The sequence below is a fragment of the Diabrotica virgifera genome, chromosome 2, assembly GCF_917563875.1.
Source record: "Diabrotica virgifera virgifera chromosome 2, PGI_DIABVI_V3a".
In the NCBI taxonomy this organism is placed as follows: domain Eukaryota; kingdom Metazoa; phylum Arthropoda; class Insecta; order Coleoptera; family Chrysomelidae; genus Diabrotica; species Diabrotica virgifera.
Genome location: NC_065444.1, coordinates 162917760 through 162938501, shown reverse-complemented (window position 1 = coordinate 162938501; position 20742 = coordinate 162917760). Strand labels below are relative to the sequence as shown.

The window sequence follows — 20742 nt, the reverse complement described above, 5'->3', positions numbered from 1 at the left end:
GATGATATTTAAAAATGAACTAACAAAACCAGCTCACACTATGTATTTATATCCTTCATACAATAATTGGGGGAACCACATCACCTGCGTGAAACCCTAAACAGCTTGCGCGGCAGCAAACCACCTGCGCTACACAGCTGCTGTACGTGCTCCACTATCACTAAACACCTGCGCAACACAGCTGCTAGAAGCAGATGCTAGAAGCAGCTGCTCAAAAACAGATGCTGGAAGCAGGTGCTGTACGTGCTCCGCAACGCCACAACCTATTACTCTCTACTGAGATTCTAAATCGGAAGACGTCGAAGAACGTTGTAAACCGATATTAGATATATAGAGGACGAAAAATTAATTGAGTGCGTTCGTGAAGGAATTACACACACCGGCAAAATTAACGGAACACCTTAAAAATGGAACATTTTTGATGTCTCGAATTTCCTAAACCTGTTTTCCGATTTGAGCAATTTTTTTAGTATGATATAGCCTTATTATTTAAGGCTATGGGTACATCTTTTCTGTCTTTACATGGCAAATTACGTGTAGTAAAATTCACACTGGTATGGATATGTACATATTACTAGAATGTCATTCTACTTGACAATGTCATAACTAGCTTAAAGAGATGGCTTTTGAATGTTCTTGGATAACTGTTATTTTTTGTATAATTGCAAATTATTAATTCAGTTAATAAATGTGATAATTTTTTCACTAGCTATGTATTCAGTGATTGTAATAATATATACCTACAACAAAAACTAATACTCAATCGAGAAAAGAGCAAAAGTGATTTTTTAATAATATATTGTTACTATGAAACGCTTACAATTTTGAACATCTTTAAAAACAAAATACTTAGATCACAGAATATATCTTAATGTATTCTCTGCATCTATCTTCCATAAACAATACACAATAAATAACTTTTTATAAAGTTTACCTCTTAAATCAATTATTTATCAAATACACTATCAATATTATTTAATCAACAACTAAAAATACTCCCGATTCATGTCAAATAATTATTTAAAATTGTCACTGATTGTCAGTGTCTGACTGACAATATTCTATTCGACTAAGTGCGTTGTATGACAAAGATAGATTTGGAAAATATTACCACGGACATTGTGTTTATTTTTTTTCGAATCCTGAAAAAACCAATAAATATTTTTGAAAAATCTAAACGCAGAATGAAAGACTAAAGTATTACCGAGGGCCGAAAGTCCCTTAGAATAAATAAAAAGTTTATTTTGAATGAGATATTTGAAATTAAAAATAACACTAAATTTTCTTAGTTTTTCACCCCTGTAACTTATTAAAATAAACAATATAGAAGTTCTTAGGGACTTTCGGCCCTCGCTAATAACGTAATCTTTCATACTGCGTTTAAATTTTTAAAAAATACTTATTAGTTTTCTCAGGATTCGAAAAAAAAATGAATCCCCATTTGAATAGCATTGCAGCCGAAAAAACGTACCGATCCTCTTAAGAATATCGATGTATTAATATTGTTGCTAGACAGGTAAATGTCATTTTATACCGAGTGCAACAATCATACTGTGTTGTTTCCTTAAAGTTCGAAACACCCTGTGGAATATTCTAGCATATATAAAATATTGAAATTAAAACTCAATTGTAGCCTTAGGCTTTCTTAACGTTTTGTTTTTTGATTCATTCGCTTATGTTCGATAATAAAAGAGATGTACCTTTATATTACAAATGAAGTATGCTATTTGGTCTTGATCAATATCATTCCAAATCTCGAGAGCTACTGTTTCTACCTCTTGTAAGGTTCTAGGAGGTGGCTGTCGTAGTCTTCTGCCAATTATGTCCCACAAATGTTCGATCGAATTAAGATCTGGACTATGCGATGGCCAATTCAAAGTCCGAAGATTTAGCTGTTGTAAACATTCCGTTACAGTTCGTGAACGTGAGGTCTTGCATTATCGTGCATTAGCAAAAAATTGTTACAAATATAAGGAGCAGATAGCATGGTAGCTAAGTCCTTCGCTGTGTAAGATCACTGCTTGAACACACTCATCGCGGGTCAAATTGCTTGTACCGCGTTCCATTTCCACCAAGCAAAAAAAAAATACGGACTTAATTGAAACTTAAAAAAAATCTACTAATTTTCACAACAAAACAGACACTTTCGACTGAACAATTTGACATCTATTAATTGTTAATTTCTCATAGCCTACTTTAGGCTTGTTTATTAAACTAAGCAGAAAATGAGGATTTATTGATGGAAAATATGGCTAGTTGTTAACGTACCTAACTTTTTTATTATCCAACATAAGCAAATGAATAAAAAAAAGAAATGTTAATAAAGCCTAAGGCTACAATTGAGTTTTAATTTCAATATCTTATATATGCTAGAATATTCCACAGAACTTTAAGGAAAAAACACAGTATGATTGTTACACCCGGTATAAAATGACATTTACCTGTCTAGCAACAATATTATTACATTGATTTTCTCAAATAATAAGGCTATAACATACTAAAAAAATCACTCAAATCAGACAACAGGTTTAGGAAATTCGAGACTAAATTAGAAATCTAACATGTCCCATTTTTAAAGTGTTCCGTTAATTTTGCCGGTGTGTGTATATTCAAGACTATATAAATTATAGTAATATTAATGAATGTTTTTTAAAATACCAAACAGTGTATAGTTCGTTCTAATTATCTCAAAAGAATACAAGAATGAAGTTCATTCGGTGCGATACTAAGAACTCTATAATCTTGAATGCTGAAGTAGACTGACGGTGATCTGTCCGGAATGTGTGTGTTAAAGGGGTACCCTTTGACTTTACGGTGATTTGACTGTGATCTGATCTTACTGTGACTGTTAGTCTGAATCAACCTTTCAAAATCAGAATCAACTTCCTTCAAAACTATTTTTTAAGATTAACTTAAACACACTCGCTTAGATATTTTACTTTTACAGTATTAATCTTTTAATATAAAACTATAGAACACTGGGTTTATCCGAAATGGTCAAAAGTTCATAACATTTATTGAAAAGCACTCGAGACATAACTGGAATTTTTTTATTTTATAGTGTAACTATTTTACAAAATATATATTTATTTATTTCAGAGAAACTGAGATAGATTCAAAACTAATAGAAGTTCTACAAAATCAAGATGATCATAAAGTAGAGTTGATCAATAAACTTATAATTGATAATGATTTACAAAAGGCAGCTGTAGGAACTTTGCTTGAACGAGGAGATGCGAGAAGTTGGGGTTTGTTGCAACAGATTAGGTTGGTTGAAGCTCAATTAGCCGCTCTAACAAGAATAGAAATCGATAGAAAGAAGCTAGAAATGGATGAGCACCTGGTAAGCGTATATAAGAATATTTTCCGTTCACTGGGCTGGGAATTGAACTCGCGTTCATCAGGGCGAAGTGATGTGCGGGCCATTTCTGGTGCCGCTAGGCTATCCGACGATAAATAAATTGATGAATATTATTAGTAGAACTAAATAAATGTTTAAAAAACCACTATGGTATTCATGCACATATATTTTCGTAATTCACCTTTTAGCACCTTTTTACTCTCCTCATATTTTAAATTATTAATTTCAGAATGACTTGTGTGTAAAGAGATGCAATTTGTCAATGTTACTAATTGATTTGTTGGAACAGCAGAAAGAAAGACGAGCGCAGTTAATTTCTACACTTCAAGTCATGGAAGAAAGTCACAGCGAGAGTATTGAAGACTTTTGGCTTAGACAATATCAAAGACTCTTGGATAAGTAAGTATTAAGTACTAAGCATATTAAAAAAGACAAGACTGCAGATACAGAAAATTAAATATTTTATATTTTAAAAATTCCCTATAAATATATAATAGTCATAGAAAAGGTTTGTTACACAATTCGCATGGTGTGTTCATTTTACTATACCCTGTTTTTAGACTAGGAGTAATTGAAATTTACCGCGAGATAATGCTTAATTGTAATTGGTCTAACATCAGGCAAGTTTACTCCACTGTTATGAAATTTTGACACTATTGACATTTATGAAATTTTGACCCTATTGGCATTTCATAGGTTAATTAAATTATATCGACGATCTTTTGTGTTTTCTGCGTTATTCCTTTAATTTTTAGATTTGTAGTCTGCTTTTATATAAAAAACGGTTGTTTCTAGAACGCTTTAGCGACGTATTAGTATAATTCCTATAATAATAGGCCGACATTATCAACAAAAAAATATGTATTTGGTGATTTTTCTAGTGACTCGTGTTACAAACTTTGATAGTCGTGCTAAATGCGAATCATTTCATGGGAGTTATAAAAAATTTGTAATTGAGGTAGGCCATGGACTAAGCCTTGCTTGTTTGGGATGCTTAGCCACTCTTACACAAGAAATTCAAAAAATTATATGTATATGTTACGGGTACAGTTATGTAAACGGGTAATTCTAGGATTACCCGGGTAAAGTGCGAACTACTCGCCAGGTTTTGGTAAAATAAATGCAAATGTAAAGATGCTGGAAATATAAATCCAAATCTTGTTATCAACAAATAGACTATAATTTTTATTTCTGCAGTATTACTAGTTTTACTTTCCTTACTTTTGTAAAATCCGTTTTTTTTCATAAATTAAGATATCTTTCAAACAGTTACGGCCTTATCATTACTCAGTGGCGTAACAAACTCCGTCGGGGCCTCCGCAGAATTGGAAATGGGACCCTCTTTAAAAAGTTACTAAATACGACTTTTGTAACAAAAACGTGTATGTGATAACCTAGTAAATGACCGTGAAATGCGGAGATTCCGTGTAATTTTCAGTGTCACCACCGAAGTGATGAAGTCAATACTTTTTAAATTATTTGCGAGTGAAAATGTTTATTGTTCAACAAGAACACCACGTTTTCAAGAGGTTTTTCGCAAATAACTCAAAAAGAATTTGATCTAAAAAATATTCTTAGCAAAAATGTAGCTTATAAAAAAATGATGTATATCGATCCAGTAAAAACAAAATTGTGACTTATGAAAAATTCTTCTTATTCTTCAAATTCCAAATCGAATATTTCAACGTGAAATAACCAATAAATGAAGCACTTTTCGGGAAAAACTCATTGAAACTTTTTTAAAAAAAGCTTTATCTTTATTTTTTATAAAAGTTTCTAGCATCAAAACTAAGCGAGTTACACTCAAAATAAAGTTAACCCCTTGTTTTGGTAAAAAAATCGTGAAAGTCTCCCCCTATTTAGCACTCCAAATTAAACTAATCATTACCGCTTTACAAATTACTTAACTTTCTTTATATGATCTGCAAGTTTCACTGGTCCAAAGACCTTATTTTTGAACGAGTCACTAATCACGAGTGTATGCAAATTTTGAACAGCCATATCTTAACCAATTTTTGTGTCAATAACAAAATAAAACCATAATATTTATAAAAGCAAAACCTACACTTCTTTACTATTTGAGATTTTTTGTATCACTAATACTTTGTAAGTTATTTTGAAAAAGGGCATTTTTCGAAAATAAAAAACCCTTTCCTACTAAAAAATCAATTTGTTTCAAAAATAAAAACTTTGAACCGGTCAAACTTACAGATCATATAAACAATACATATACATATAAAGTAAATGATAAAGCGCTAACTATTAATTTTATTTGAGGTGCTAAACAGGGGGAAATTTGCACAATTTTTTTTTTACAAAAAAAGTGGGTCACTTTATTTTGAGCTTAACTCGATTAGTTTTGATCCTAGATACTGCTATAAAAAATAAAGTTTTTTTAAACATTTAAAAAAATTTATTGAGTTTTCCCCGAAAAGTGCAATATTTTGGTTATTTTACGTTGAAATATTCGATTTGGAATTGGACGAATAAGAAAAATTTTTCATGAGCTTTAACTTTGCTTTTACTTAGGCCAGGAGCCGAAGCTTTTCACCTCGCAATTTTTACAGAATGGATCGATTTGCTTGAAAATTTGAGAATAAGTAGTGGATAATCCAAGGATCAAAATCTATATGATGCCGAAAGGCGCTTTTACCATGGGGGTGGTTGCCACCCCATCTCGGGGGGTGGAAATTTTTTATTATATTTTGACCGCAAAAGTTGATAAAAACATTAATTCTAAGCAAAAAATGTTCTATACATTTTTTTGATAAAATTAATAGTTTTTGATTTATTCGCTATCGAAAGTGTTAGTTTTATATCGAAGAAATCAATGTTTTCGATATATGTATTCATTTATGATTCACTCAATTTTTGCCGTAGAAAAAATTTTTTCAAACCAACTTCTTGGGAATTAGATCACCTACAATTTTACAAAAAAACATTTTTTCGTATCTCTGATGCTAATCTTTCTATTCTGAAGAAAATGGCATTTTTACCTAACTACAAAAATTCGTTATTCGCTTTTAACTCCAGTTTTTTAATAACTAATCATTCTAATCCAGAGTCAAACTTCTAGAATCGACTAATAATACATAAATAAATAAGAATGGATAAGGTCAATGACTAAAAACACCGCTAGCTTACATTATTATGCTTCCAATTGGTTTCCCCCTTTCTGTTTTTCAAAAAAATATATTGATTTTTTAACCGTAACTTTTTTATTTTTTACTTTAGAAAGTGTGGTAAAAAAGAATTTTGTAGGTTTTTACCAGATCTATAAGCTTATTAATATTAAATCTTTTTAGAATCCTCAGTCGCAAAAAGAGGTGACTTTGAAAGGGTTCGTAAAGGTGCTTTTTGCATGTTATTACAAGATTTAATTGTCAATAGCTCACTCAATTTTTGCCGTAGAAAAAATTTTTGCAAACCAGGTTCTTGGAAACTAAATAAGCTACAATTTCATATTTAAACATTTTTTCGTATCTCTGATGCTAATCTTGCTATTCTGAAGAAAACGACATTTCCTCTAAACTACAAAAATTCGTTATTCGCTTTTAACTCCGTTTTTTTTTTAATTAATCATTCTAAGCCGGTGAAACTTCTAGTACCTATTAACAATACATAAATAAAAAAGACCAAATAAGGTCAATGACTAATCTTAATTAGGGTGGTGATTAGGGGGTTGCTTCCGAACACTTTTTCGCTGAAAAAAATAGGGACTGATATTCTTTTCATTATAAGTTACTTAATTTTTGAGCTAGACTTTTTTTTATTTATGAAGATAGAAATTTTTAAATACTCTAAATTAATTAGAACAAGTTGTCCTCGAAAAATGCATAGTTTTCCCGTCTTTTGACTTTGAAACTACAATATTTAGCATTTGAAAAAGAAGAGCCAACATATAATAAAGTATAGCTCGATTACTATTGGTCTTAATGAAAATTTACAAAAACGGTTTTGTTTATTTTTTCATAAGGTACATTTTTGTTAGGTAAAGTTGTTTTGATAAAACGAAAACTTTTGGAGTTATTAGCAGAAAACATATTAAAAACATTGATTTTTTCGATATAAAACTAACACTTTCGGTAGCGAATAAATCGAAAACTATCAATTTTATCAAAAAAATGTATAAAACGTTTTTTGCTTAGAATGAACGTTTTTACCAACTTTTGTGATTAAAATATAATAAAAAATTTCCACCCCCGAGATGGGGTGGCAACCAACCCCATGGTAAAAGCGCCTTTCGGCATGATATAGATTTTGATCCTTGAACTATCCACTACTTATTCTCAAATTTTCAAGCAAATTGATCCATTCTGTAAAAATTGCGAGGCTTTGTCCTATTTTAAGCTTCATTACTTGGACTAACTGTGTCGATTGAATTCACTTTTTGTTGTTTTTTATAAGCTACATTTTTGCTAAAAATATTTTTTTGATAATATTTTATTCGATAAAATTTTTTGAGCTATTTGCGACTCACCGCCTAATAACTTTTTTTTTGTTGAAAAATAAACAATTTCACTCGCAATAACTCGAAAAATATCGAAATCAACAAAAGTTGTAGTCCACAGTACACCGTAAGTAGTACGATGAAATGTAATTACCGACGTGCGTTTTTTTCTGTCACATACAATTTAATGCGTTAGAATGAAATCGAAAAACTGTGACGCACTGATAGATGCTCATGAGAAAAAGCATACTTCCAGTTTTAATATCACGCCCCGTTAAAAAGTTGTAACGGAAATTGCCACATTATAGTCGCAGAAATATATCAATCGACTCATATTGAAAAGTTATATAGTTAAGAGCTATATTTAGTTCTTTTTTATATAATTTGCGGTTAAAAAGTTATTACCGGAAGTTTGGCAAAAATTACACAAAATTTGTGAAATCGTGTATCAATCGACGCAAAGTTAAACAAATAATTCAAATATGGACTCCCGGCTCTGTTTCTTGTTACGTTAGGTGAAAACCTTGGACTTTCGAAGTCCAATTGCTTGTATTATTATAAATATTTAATGATATTGTGTATAATTTTAATTTAACAGTTAACACAAAATCATAATTTCCTAATAATGAAATATTAAATGATCTTATAATTGTACTTTTAAGGTTACCTGAAGGATTATCTCACGCACAGAAAAACATTGATCCATCTTTAGCACAAGCTTTATTACTAAATGGAGTAATTCACTGCCTTCCGTTTTTAGCTAAACTTACCCAAAGCCAATGTAAGTAGATATTCAATAATTTTGTATGTATTATTTAATATATTTTTCACTGTTTTAATGATATATGTGTAAGACCAGTACAGTCGACACAAACTTCCGAGGAAGACTGGCGCTATATTGAGAAAACACTGACAAGAGTAACAAGACTACCTTAAACAACTGGATGACCGACGAGATAATCGGCATGATGGACCAACGAAGACAAGCCAAGAACAAAGACAGTCACAATTACAAAATAATTAACAATGAAATCAGAAAAAAGATAAGAGAGACAAAACAAACTTACTGTGAGGAAAAATGTAAAGAGATCTTCAGAACAAATACGATCTATTCAACCTGCATAAAAAGGTCAAAGAAATGACAGGGCTGCAAAAAAGAAACCACAACACAACTCTTTTAGACAAAAATGGAAATACTACTATTATAACGACTGACAAAAAGCTAAAACGATGGAAAGAATATATGGAAGAGCTTTTCGACGACGAAAGAGGAAACCTACAAGACATATCTTTCGAAAACAGAGAAACAAGTGTAGAAATTACAAAGGAAGAAATATTGTATGCACTAAAGAACACCAGCAACGGAAAAAGCCCGGGGCCAGATCAACTGCCTATTGATATCCTTAAAATAATAGAAAATGAGTACATATATGTCCTCTTAAAGCTCTTTAATGAAATGTATCAGTCGGGTGACATACCCAATGAATGGTTGACCTCAACATTTGTTTGTCTCCCAAAAAAGAAAAATGCTAGAGAATGTACAGACCACCGCACCATAAGCCTGATGTCTCACACACTTAAGGCTATGGGTACATTTTTTTTATGGCATAGACTTGGGTGTCATTTAGCCAGTCACAACTTTTTTTGTTTTCTGTTCATACATAAGGAAGGCAATGAGGTCCTTAGAGTTCCATAGCAAACTCTTCTACAGCTCTCTACTCAGTTCAAGTTGCTCACCACATTTTCCATTATGTATCTTCTTCTTCTTTTTTCATATGTACATAATATACCAAATTATCAGGATTAATAAGTTTAGAGGTTAATTTTAGTTTCACAGATAAATTTCATTAAACAATCATATATGTTCTTGCTGTTCAGAGACAATAGATAGGATACATTGAAAGGTGGAAAAACATTACATTTTATTAAATCTTGGATTAATTTATATGTGCATGGAATATATTTTGCGCACTCAAAGAAAGTATGATTTAAGTCACCAACCTTCTGACATTCTGTACAAAGATTTGAATCAAAAACTTTAATTCTTGCTAGATGTAGAGGGAAACATGCATGTCCAAACTTCATTCTAATTAATGTTGTTATATATCTTCGAGGTACTACATAATTTTTAAACCAATATGTATTTGGAACAGAAGGTTGAATCAGTGAATACTGAGATTTGGATTGTTTACAAAGATCTCGCCATGATTGACTCCACTGATTTTTAACTCGATGCTTAATAGTGTTAACTAAGTCAGATATGCAAAACTTACGATTATGTGAAGTACCATATTCAATAGCTTTTTTAGCCAAACTATCAACATATTCATTATGCGTTAGTCCTATATGAGCCTTAACCCATAAAAAGTTCACTCTTCTTTTATTTTTATGAATTTCAAAAAGGATTTTCTTAATTAGTAGGATATAAATATTTGAATTGTTATTGGGAAAATCTATAGTTTGAATAGCAAGAAGAACAGAGAGTGAATCGGAAATAATTGTTGCAGATATATCTTCTGATTCTTTAAAATATTGTAGGGCTCATAAATTGCTATGGCTTCAGCACTGAAGATAGAAAAATCATGGCCTAACTTAAATATTTTTTCTGTTTTAGTAGCAGGTATGAAAAAGGCACATCCAGTGCCAACTAACGGCTTAGATGCATCTGTATATATATTTATAGAATCTGGCCAATTATCTAAGAATGTTCTTAAGATGTTAGAGCTAATATTACTGTTTTCATGGTAACTTGGTTTTACTAATTTAACTGTATGTAAAAAAGAATGAAAATCTTCAAGTCCAAAACTATCAATCATGTTAAAATCACAGTCAAAATTTAACAGATCTCGAAAAGCCTCGCAAAGTGGAGGAGAGTTCTTTAGCTTCCAGTATTTATTAGTTAAATCCGCTACATTCAGCTTGTTAATATTTTGGTAAAGACCGATATTTAGGTAACGAATTTTCATTAAAAATTTCTGGCTGAGATATTTCCTTCTATAATTGAGTGGAATTTCTAAAGCTTCTACATGTAAAGCTTTATTTGGAGTTGATTTCATAGCTCCCAAACAGATACGGAGTCCTAAGTTCTGTACAACGTCTACTTTGTTTAAAATATGTTTAGAAGCTGAGCCATATAGAATACTACCATAATCAATTATAGATCTAATATATGATCTATAGAAAAGCAAGGAAGTTTCAACATCAGCTCCCCACCAAATCCTTGAAACTGCTTTAAGAAAATTTAGACCCTTATTACATCGATTTATCTTAAAGTCAATATGTAATTTCCAAGTCAATTTACGATCCAAAATCATTCCCAAATACTTAATGGAAGAAGCAAATGCGTAGTCGTAGCCATTAAGTTTTAAATTCTCTATTTTTGGGATATTATGTCGAGTGAAAATACAGACAGTAGATTTATTTTGAACTATTTCGAATCCGTTTTGATTGAACCATAAATTAACACACCATTGAATTCGTCCTAAGGTTTGAACCGATTTATCATAAGTTTTGGCCTGTGAATACAGGAGAAAATCATCAGCATATTGTATTATTTGAAATTTAAAAATGTCAGTAGGGACTTTATGCAAATCCGCAGTATACATATTAAACAAAAGGGGACTCAATACTGATCCCTGTGGTAGTCCTAAATTATTATATCTAGGGCCTATCAGTTTATTATTATTAGTGCTTAGATATATCTTTGTGCAGGAATAAAAATTATAAAGGGCTTCAGCCAACTGAGGCGGTATATGAAAATGTTTTATCAATTTTTCCCTTAAAATGTCAAGACTGACATTGTCATATGCACTTTCAATGTCTAAGCATATAGTAGGTAAATAGGTGTTGTTGGAAAATGTGTTTTGAATATCTGTTACTAGTGTAGAAAGTGCGTCTAAAGTACCATATCCTTTTTTATAACCAAACTGAAAATCTGGAAGTTTATTTTTTTCTACCCACCATTCCAACCTGTGTTTTATCATTCGTTCTAGAGTTTTCAACATACAGGACATAAGAGAAATCGGTCTATATGACTGAGCCAAATTTGAGTTTTTACCTGGTTTTAATATTGGTAAAACAATTACATCGTGAAATTGATCAATAACTTATTTATTATGGGTACATAATTCGCAAATATTTTACGTGTATCCCTACTTTTTCTGTCTTTACACGGCAAATTGCGCGTAGTAAAATTCACACTGGTATGGATATGTAAACATTACTAGAATGTCATTCTACTTGAAAATGTCATCATTAATTTCAAGAATTAATGTTTTGAATGTTCTTGGATAACTGTTATTTTTATAATTGGAAATTATTAATTCAGTTAATAAATGTGAATTTTTTCACTAACTATGTATTCAGTGATTGTAATAATTTATTTGTACAACAAAGACTAATACTCAATCGAGAAAAGAGGAAAAGTGTTAAAGTGATTTTTTAATAACATATTGTTATGGAACGCTTACAATTTTGAACATCTTTAACAACAAAATACTTGGATCACAAAATATATTATCCTGATGTATTCTCTGCTGGCTCTTCCACAAATAATACACAATAAATAACTTTTTATTAAGTTCAGGTCTTAAATCAATTATTTATCAAATACACTATATTTCAATTGGGACCGTGCAAGTTCGGCAAAGCGACCCCCTATTTCTACGCTCTATACTAAAATTCGCACTTTTAATTATATTGGCCAATTATATTAGTCCTGGTTACTGGATAATTGTCAAGGCCATAGTCCAAAAAAATAATAAGAAGAAAAAATAAGATTCAGGTTATGTTATGAAAACGTCAACAATTGTATGTAGTAAATAAAATTAGTTATTAAAATGCAGTACTGCAAGCAAAATAAAATTAATTAAATTTACCTTTATATAATAATTGCATATCATATCAATATTGTGGAGCAATATATAATTTTTCTGCTTCATTCACAGAAGGTATGAAATATACGTCAATTTGACAATTTCAATTGACAATATGAATTATTTAAGATAGTTGCAATATTTCTCCGCGACTCACGCAGGGTCGTTTCTCGTTTCCCCTTCCAAGTACTTGCACACCGCGAATAATATTTAATCAATAACTCAACATATTCCCGATGCAATGTCAAATATTTAAAATTGTCACTGATTGTCAGTGTCTGACTGACAATATATGCTGACAATATTATTTTCGGCTGAGTGCGTTGTAAGACAAAAATAGATTTGGAAAATGTTACCACGGCATTGTGTTTATTTTTTTCGAATCCTGAAAAAACCAATAAATATTTTTGAAAAATTTAAACGCAGAATGAAAGACTAATTATTACCGAGGGCCGAAAGTCCCTTAGAATAAATAAAAAGTTTATTTTGAATGATATATTTGAAATTAAAAATCACACTAAATTTTCTCTTAGTTTTTCACCCCTGTAACTTATTAAAATAAACATTATAGAAGTTCTCAGGGACTTTCGGCCCTCGCTAATAACGTGATCTTTCATTCTGCGTTTAAATTTTTCAAAAATACTTATTAGTTTTCTCAGGATTCGAAAAAAATGAATCCCCATTTGAATTGCATTGCAGCCGAAAATACGTACCGATCCTCTTAAAATGTTTTTAAAGATCATTCATAAACGCATATACCAAACACTTGATATGGATATTGAAGAAACCCAATTTGGATTCCGTAGAGGCGTAGGTACCCGTGAAGCTCTCTTTGTGTTCAACGTACTAATCCAGAGATGTTTGGATGTTAACCAGGATATGTACGTCTATTTCATTGATTACAACAAGGCTTTCGATAAAGTCCGCCACAAACAGCTAATGGACGTCCTCAAAGCAAAACAATTACAATACGATGACCTTCGAATTATAACAAATCTCTATTATAAACAGCAAGCACACATACGCATTAATGAACACACATCAGAAGAGCTCGAAATTAAAAGAGGAGTGCGACAGGGGTGTGTATTGTCACCACTACTATTCAATGCATACTCTGAAGAAATTATGAAAAGAGCTCTTGAGGGAGAAACAGCAGGAATAAAGGTAAATGGAACGCCAATTAACAACATTAGATATGCGGACGATACTATCATAATAGCAGACAACCTTAAAGACCTCCAAAAGCTAATGAACAAGATAGTTGAGTATGGAGAAGAATATGGATTATCAATAAACATCAAGAAAACTAAATTTATGAGGATATCAAAAACCCAAAATAATGATGAAAGCCTGACAATTAAAGGTAAAACTTTAGAACAAGTTGAAAACTACAACTATATTGGCACAATAATTAATCACACAAACGAGTACTCCAAAGAAATCACAGTTCGAATAGAGAAGGCAAGCACAAACTTCAATAAAATGAGAAAGGTACTTTGTGCAAGAGAACTGAAATTAGACTTGAGAGTTACGTTTGCCAGGTGTTATATTTTGTCGACCCTGCTTTACGGGATAGAAGCATGGACACTTAACGCGTCGACTACTAAAAAGTTGGATGCATTTGAACTGTGGGTGTATAGAAGATTCCTGAAGATATCATGGACCGAGCATATAACAAACAACGAAGTCATGAGAAGAGTCAACAAAAGACTGGAAATATTGGAAACCATCAAGACACGAAAGCTGCAATACCTGGGGCATGTTATGCGTAATGAGAGATACAACATACTTCAATTGATTATACAGGGGAAAATCCAGTGCAAGAGAAGTGTAGGAAGGAGAAAAATCTCATGGTTGCGTAACTTGAGGGAATGGTACGGATGCACATCAACCGAACTATTCAGAGCAGCAGCATCTAAGATTAGAATAGCCATGATGATTGCCAACCTCCGTCGCGGAGATGGCACGTGAAGAAGAAGAAGACCTTAAACAAGAGACACGAAAAAAGAACAAACCATGGATGACAGAAGAAATTTTAAACATGATGGACGAAAGAAGAAAATACAGACGTAAAAATGAAACAACATACAAGCAAATACACAAGAATATCAGAATAAAGATCCCAAAAGCCAAAGAAACCTGGCTAAGTGAAAGATGCCAAGAAATTGAAGAGTTGGAACAAAGGCATGATACTTTCAACCTACATAAAAAAGTGAAAGAAGTCGCTGGATAATGGAAACAAACTCCTACTACGTCTTTCATCGAAGATAAACATGGGAACCCGCTACTGAATATAGAAGATCAAATAGGTGGATGGAGAGAATATGTGGAACAGATGTTTCAAGGCCAAGAGAGGATGAACACTTGTATACAGGAGGCGTCGACAGGATCTTATATCACGAAGGAAGAAATTATCAAAGGAGCAAAGTAAATAAAAAAACGGAAAAGCTGTTGCGGAAGATAATATCCCAATTGAAATAATATAGTTATTTTCCTAACAAGTGCAGAAAGTCATTCTTTTCCGCACGCGGCTGCAGTTTGCCGAACGACGTGAAGCGGGAGTCTTTAAAAAATTACCAAATCTTAATCAATTAATTTAATTAATATGAAAGTACATACAATAATTAATTCTTTGACAAGGTTGTCAAAACCAAACTTTCAATATAATTAGTTAGCATGACGACGATCTTGGTTTCCATGACGATGATTCAAAACGACTGTTATTGTCTACCGATTTGACTTTCGAATATTATGTCAAAATAATTTTATTTCATAGCATAGAATAGAATAGAAATATGCTTTATTGTCACTGAAAATTATACAAATTTTATGGACAAAGCTTAAGGCTATGGGTACATAATTCGCAAATATTTTACGTGTATCCCTACTTTTTCTGTCTTTACACGGCAAATTACGTGTAGTAAAATTCACACTGGTATGGATTTGTAAACATTACTAGAATGTCATTCTACTTGAAAATGTCATCATTAATTTAAAGAGATGGGTTTTGAATGTTCTTGGATAACTGTTATTTTTATAATTGGAAATTATTAATTCAGTTAATAAATGTGATAATTTTTTCACTAACTATGTATTCAGTGATTGTAATAATTTATTTGTACAACAAAGACTAATACTCAATCTAGAAAAGGGGAAAAGTGTTAAAGTGATTTTTTAATAATATATTGTTATGGAACGCTTACAATTTTGAACATCTTTAACAACAAAATACTTAGATCACAGAATATATTATCCTGATGTATTCTCTGCTTGGATCTTCCACAAATAATACACAATAAATAACTTTTTATTAAGTTCACGTCTTAAATCAATTATTTATCAAATACACTATATTTCAATAATATTTAATCAGTAACTCAACATATTCCCGATGCAATGTCAAATATTTAAAATTGTCACTGATTGTCAGTGTCTGACTGACAATATTATGCTGACAATATTAGTTTCGGCTGAGTGCGTTGTAAGACAAAGATAGATTTGGAAAATATTACCACGGCATTGTGTTTATTTTTTTCGAATCCTGAAAAAACCAATAATTATTTTTGAAAAATTTAAACGCAGAATGAAAGACTAAATTATTACCGAGGGCCGAAAGTCCCTTAGAATAAATAAAAAGTTTATTTTGAATGATATATTTGAAATTAAAAATCACACTAAATTTTCTCTTAGTTTTTCACCCCTGTAACTTATTAAAAGAAACATAGAAGTTCTCAGGGACTTTCGGCCCTCGCTAATAACGTGATCTTTCATTCTGCGTTTAAATTTTTCAAAAATACTTATTAGTTTTCTCAGGATTCGAAAAAAATGAATCCCCATTTGAATAGCACTGCAGGCGAAAATACGTACCGATCCTCTTAATATAAAGTCAGAAAAAATAAATAAATAATATCTAACAATAACAAATAAAATTTTCTGAAATTGGATAAATCGTCAATATAAAAAAAATACAAAAATACAAAATATAAGTTAATAAAGTAAAGAAAAAAAAACAAAATCGATATATTGCAACAATTTATAGAAATTGCAAAGTGAACATACAACAAAGTAAACTATAGACATAGGAACTAATAAGTTTAAGCTGCTGCATGTGACACCCAAATATAGATAAGTTTGGTTACTAGTACATTACTGTAATTTCTTCGTTAGTCATTAAGAAACTCTTCTACTGAATCATATGGTCTTTTAGATAGATGAGCTTTTGTCATTTTACGGAACTTGGGGAAAGATGTTGCAGATTTGAGTTGTAAAGGAAGATGGTTGTATAGTTTTTTGCGGAATATAATATAGATTTCTTTACTAACTCAGAGGACGGGATCGGTAAATAGACATCAACATTTGAATTTCTGGTGGCGTAGTCATGATGAGGCCTTGCTGGAAAGACATGCATGTGTTTACGAATTAAGCAGACAGTTTCTAAAATATATAAAGATATAAGGGTTAAAATTCCGTGATCTTTGAAGTAATTTCTGCAATGTGTTGTTCTTCTGAGGCCAAACAGATACCTTATTGCTCTTTTTTGTAATTTAAAAATAACATCTAATTGGGCAGCTGTACTAGAACCCCAAAAAGGAAGACCATATCGAAGATGAGACTCGAACAAGGAAAAATATGTTAGTTTAGAAGATGCTAAATTGAGTTCTTTCGAAACAGATCTTATAGCATAGAAGGCTGAGGCGAGTTTCTTACTTAACAAATCGATATGAAGAATTGTCGAATCATCGAATTGTCGCGTTAATTTCATTAAAACAGGAACACAATAAGATATATTTGAAATAAATTAGTAAATAATATTAGTTTATTGCATGTATTATAATTACTAATTAACATATCTAAATTAACACGCGTGCGGAAAAGTAAAAACCGCGCGCGGAAAAGTAACACGCGTGCGGAAAAGTGAAACTTTCTAAACTAAAATGCGTGCTCGAAAGTGGACATTTTTGCACGCTCGTAGAAAAAAGATATTAGACGAACACATCGAAGTGATGGAAGCTATATTTAACAAAATATACGAAACAGGTATAATACGAAATGATTGGCTTACATCCATGTTTATAACACTACCAAAGAAGAGAAACTCCAAGAAATGTGAAGACCATAGGATTATTAGCCTGATGAATCATATGCTGAAGCTTTTCCTACGAATAATACACAATAGAGTATACAACAAACTAGATGAACACGCTGGTCAAACTCAATTTGGTTTTAAGAATGGCTTCGAAACAAGAGACGCACTTTTTTCAGTGTGCTAGTTGAAAGATGTAGAGATGTCGATTCTGATATATACTTGTGTTTTATAGACTTTCAGAAAGCATTTGACCTGGTGAAACATGACAAACTAATAGATATTTTAAGGTCGTGTAACATAGACGATAAAGACTTAAGGATCATTTCAAACCTCTACCAAGAACAAAAGGCTAAAATCAGAATAAAAAGCGAAATATCTGGAAAAATCAATATCGAGAAGGGAGAAAGACAGGGATGTGTCCTGTCACCTTTGCTGTTCAACGTTTACTCTGAGAAGATATTTAAGAAAGCTTTGGAAGGCACCTCGGATGGTATAACTATAAACGGGCAATGTATAAATAACCTGCGATACGCTGATGACACGGTCATTCTGGCAGATAATGCTGAAGCACTGCAACGCCTAATGGACCGAGCAACGACAGCCTGTAGAGAATTTTGAATTAAATTAAACACAAAGAAAACAAAAACGATGGTCATCAGCAAGCACCAAAACATAAGGGTGAAGGTTAATGTCGACGGAACATATCTGGAAAGAGTAACAAGAATAACGTACCTTGGAAGTTATCTTGATGAAACTTGGGACCACTCACTAGAGATCAGAACACGTCTGTAAAAGACACGTAAAGTGTTTTACAAAATGCAAAAAGTTCTATGCAACCGCCAGCTAGATATCTCATTGAGAACTAGAATACTTAAGTGCTATGTTTTCTCCACCTTGCTCTATGGTGTTGAAGCCTGGACAATAACAGAAGCCACACAAAAAAGAATCCATGCATTCGAACTCTGGTGCTACATTAAAATGATCAGAATATCCTACATGAGCCATACGACAAATGCGGAAGTGTTGCAGAGGATGAACAAGGAAAGAGAGTTTATGCTTATAATAATAGAACGGTAAACACAATATTTTGGTCACATCGTAAGAAATCAAAAGTATGAACTGCTACAACTTATAATCGAAGGCAAAATCAATAGCAGCAAAAGGGGACCAGGAATAAGACGCAACTCTTGGCTTGAAAACCTACGAAAACGGACGAATATGACCTCCATAGAACTATTCAGGGCGGCTGCAAATAGGATTAAATGGGCAAATGTAATGGCCAACGTCCTTAAGGATACGGCACCGTAAGAAGAAGAATGATATATGTATCTTCATTTAATGCAGCTAACATAATATACACCACGTAAACTGTAAGAACCTTAGCATAAAAACTGATAGACACGCCTTGTACCGAACCGTTAAAGCAAACACCTTCCGCGAAAGTGACGTCACAATACGGCAAGAACTCGTTTGGATTCTTAGCAAAGCACTAATAAAATTAATCAATTTTAGATTAATAATTTTAATATAACTTCAATATTTTGTAAAAAATATGGAAGATAAATAATTTAGCAAAGTAATTAATAAATATTTTTGACTTAAAGTAATTTTGTAAAAATAAATGTTTTATTTAAAAGTAGGTACATATTATATCGTTGGATTATCTCTTCTTGTTTGATAATCAAAAATAAATTTGAAGGAGAATAATTTTCTTTTGGGTGGAAGTTTCAGGTTAGGTGAAAAAATATGTAGGAAATCTATTAATTTATTGACCACAAAACAAAATAGGTTTTGTTAACTTACTTCTATAACTCTTATTACATCAAATGGTTTGTTTCAAAATCATGATCAAACATAATATGTTCTTTGTATGTACATTATCTTCCCATTAATTTAGAATCGTTCATTTTTTTTAATTGTACATAAATCTAATTTCGCTTTCAGCAATTTTGCAAATATGAATGACGTCTTTAGAAGGTTGAATTAAAATTTTTTTTGATATGCTATAATTTTTGTGTCTTATGAATGGAGATTGTAAATTATCACATTCAATTGCAGACAAACATATGTCACAATTTAATGTTTTCTTAACTTTCTTAACTACAAACCCAGCGATATAGTTAACAACATCACAAACATAAGATGACAATTTTTTTAAAAACTTAAATTATTTACAGTATAATCATGGTTACTAGTTATTGTTTCCCTATTATTTTCATCAGTTATAAAGTTGTCAATGAGTTGATGATCATCTGTTTTTATTTTCACAGTATTTGTTGTGCTCATTGCTAAAATTATGGAAGGTGTCTGTTCTATACAGATAACCTGGGTAGATCCTGTAACACTTGTGTGCATTAAGAGTCTTTTATATGCAGCTTTAAATTGTTTTGCCGTTGGGTTGTTGTTGTAACCTCCATGACTCCTAATAGAACTAAAGAAAACTTCTAAGTGATCTTGAAAAAGTTTATAGACCGAAAGAACTTCTGACCTCCATCCATATCCTTCAAGTAATTTTTTCAAATTCCCATTAGTGACTTTAAACTAATGATCATACCAATAAAACCCGTTTTTCTTTGGCTTGGATATTATAGTGGTTCACCATTGTTGGAACATTTAAATGATCCAAGATATTTTATAGATTCTTCAATTTTTTGAAATATCCCTTGTTTATTATGCTGCTGTAAACTGGATTTTGGGTGTTTTGTCAATAAATTTCGGCTATTTAAAATATCAAAAATATCATTAATTTGTTCAATGAAATTTTGAGTAGCTTCGCTATGTACAAATTCTTTTGAGCTTTTATTTCTCAAATAATGTATTGCCTTAGCAACTTTTTGGCTGAACGTTTGGGCAGCTAATTTCACCTTCATTTTTTCCTTATACGAATTTAAATGCCTTCGGGTTATCCTAGTTGCAAGATTTAAATGCCTTCCTTTTCTTGAATGTCTACTAATTCTTCCAAATATTTCCA

The 20742-nt window shown here is 31.7% G+C and overlaps 1 protein-coding gene across 2 annotated transcripts in view; it reads left to right on the top strand.

The window, feature by feature from the left end:
- LOC114330708 (E3 ubiquitin-protein ligase LRSAM1) overlaps positions 1–20742 on the top strand; it is a 182723-nt gene that overhangs the window by 154479 nt on the left and 7502 nt on the right. For both annotated transcript variants that reach the window (XM_050644062.1, XM_050644061.1), the window contains 3 exons: positions 3100–3343; positions 3591–3760; positions 8474–8592. In XM_050644062.1, coding sequence (XP_050500019.1) covers positions 3100–3343; positions 3591–3760; positions 8474–8592 — 533 coding nt within the window. The remainder of the gene's footprint in view (positions 1–3099; positions 3344–3590; positions 3761–8473; positions 8593–20742) is intronic.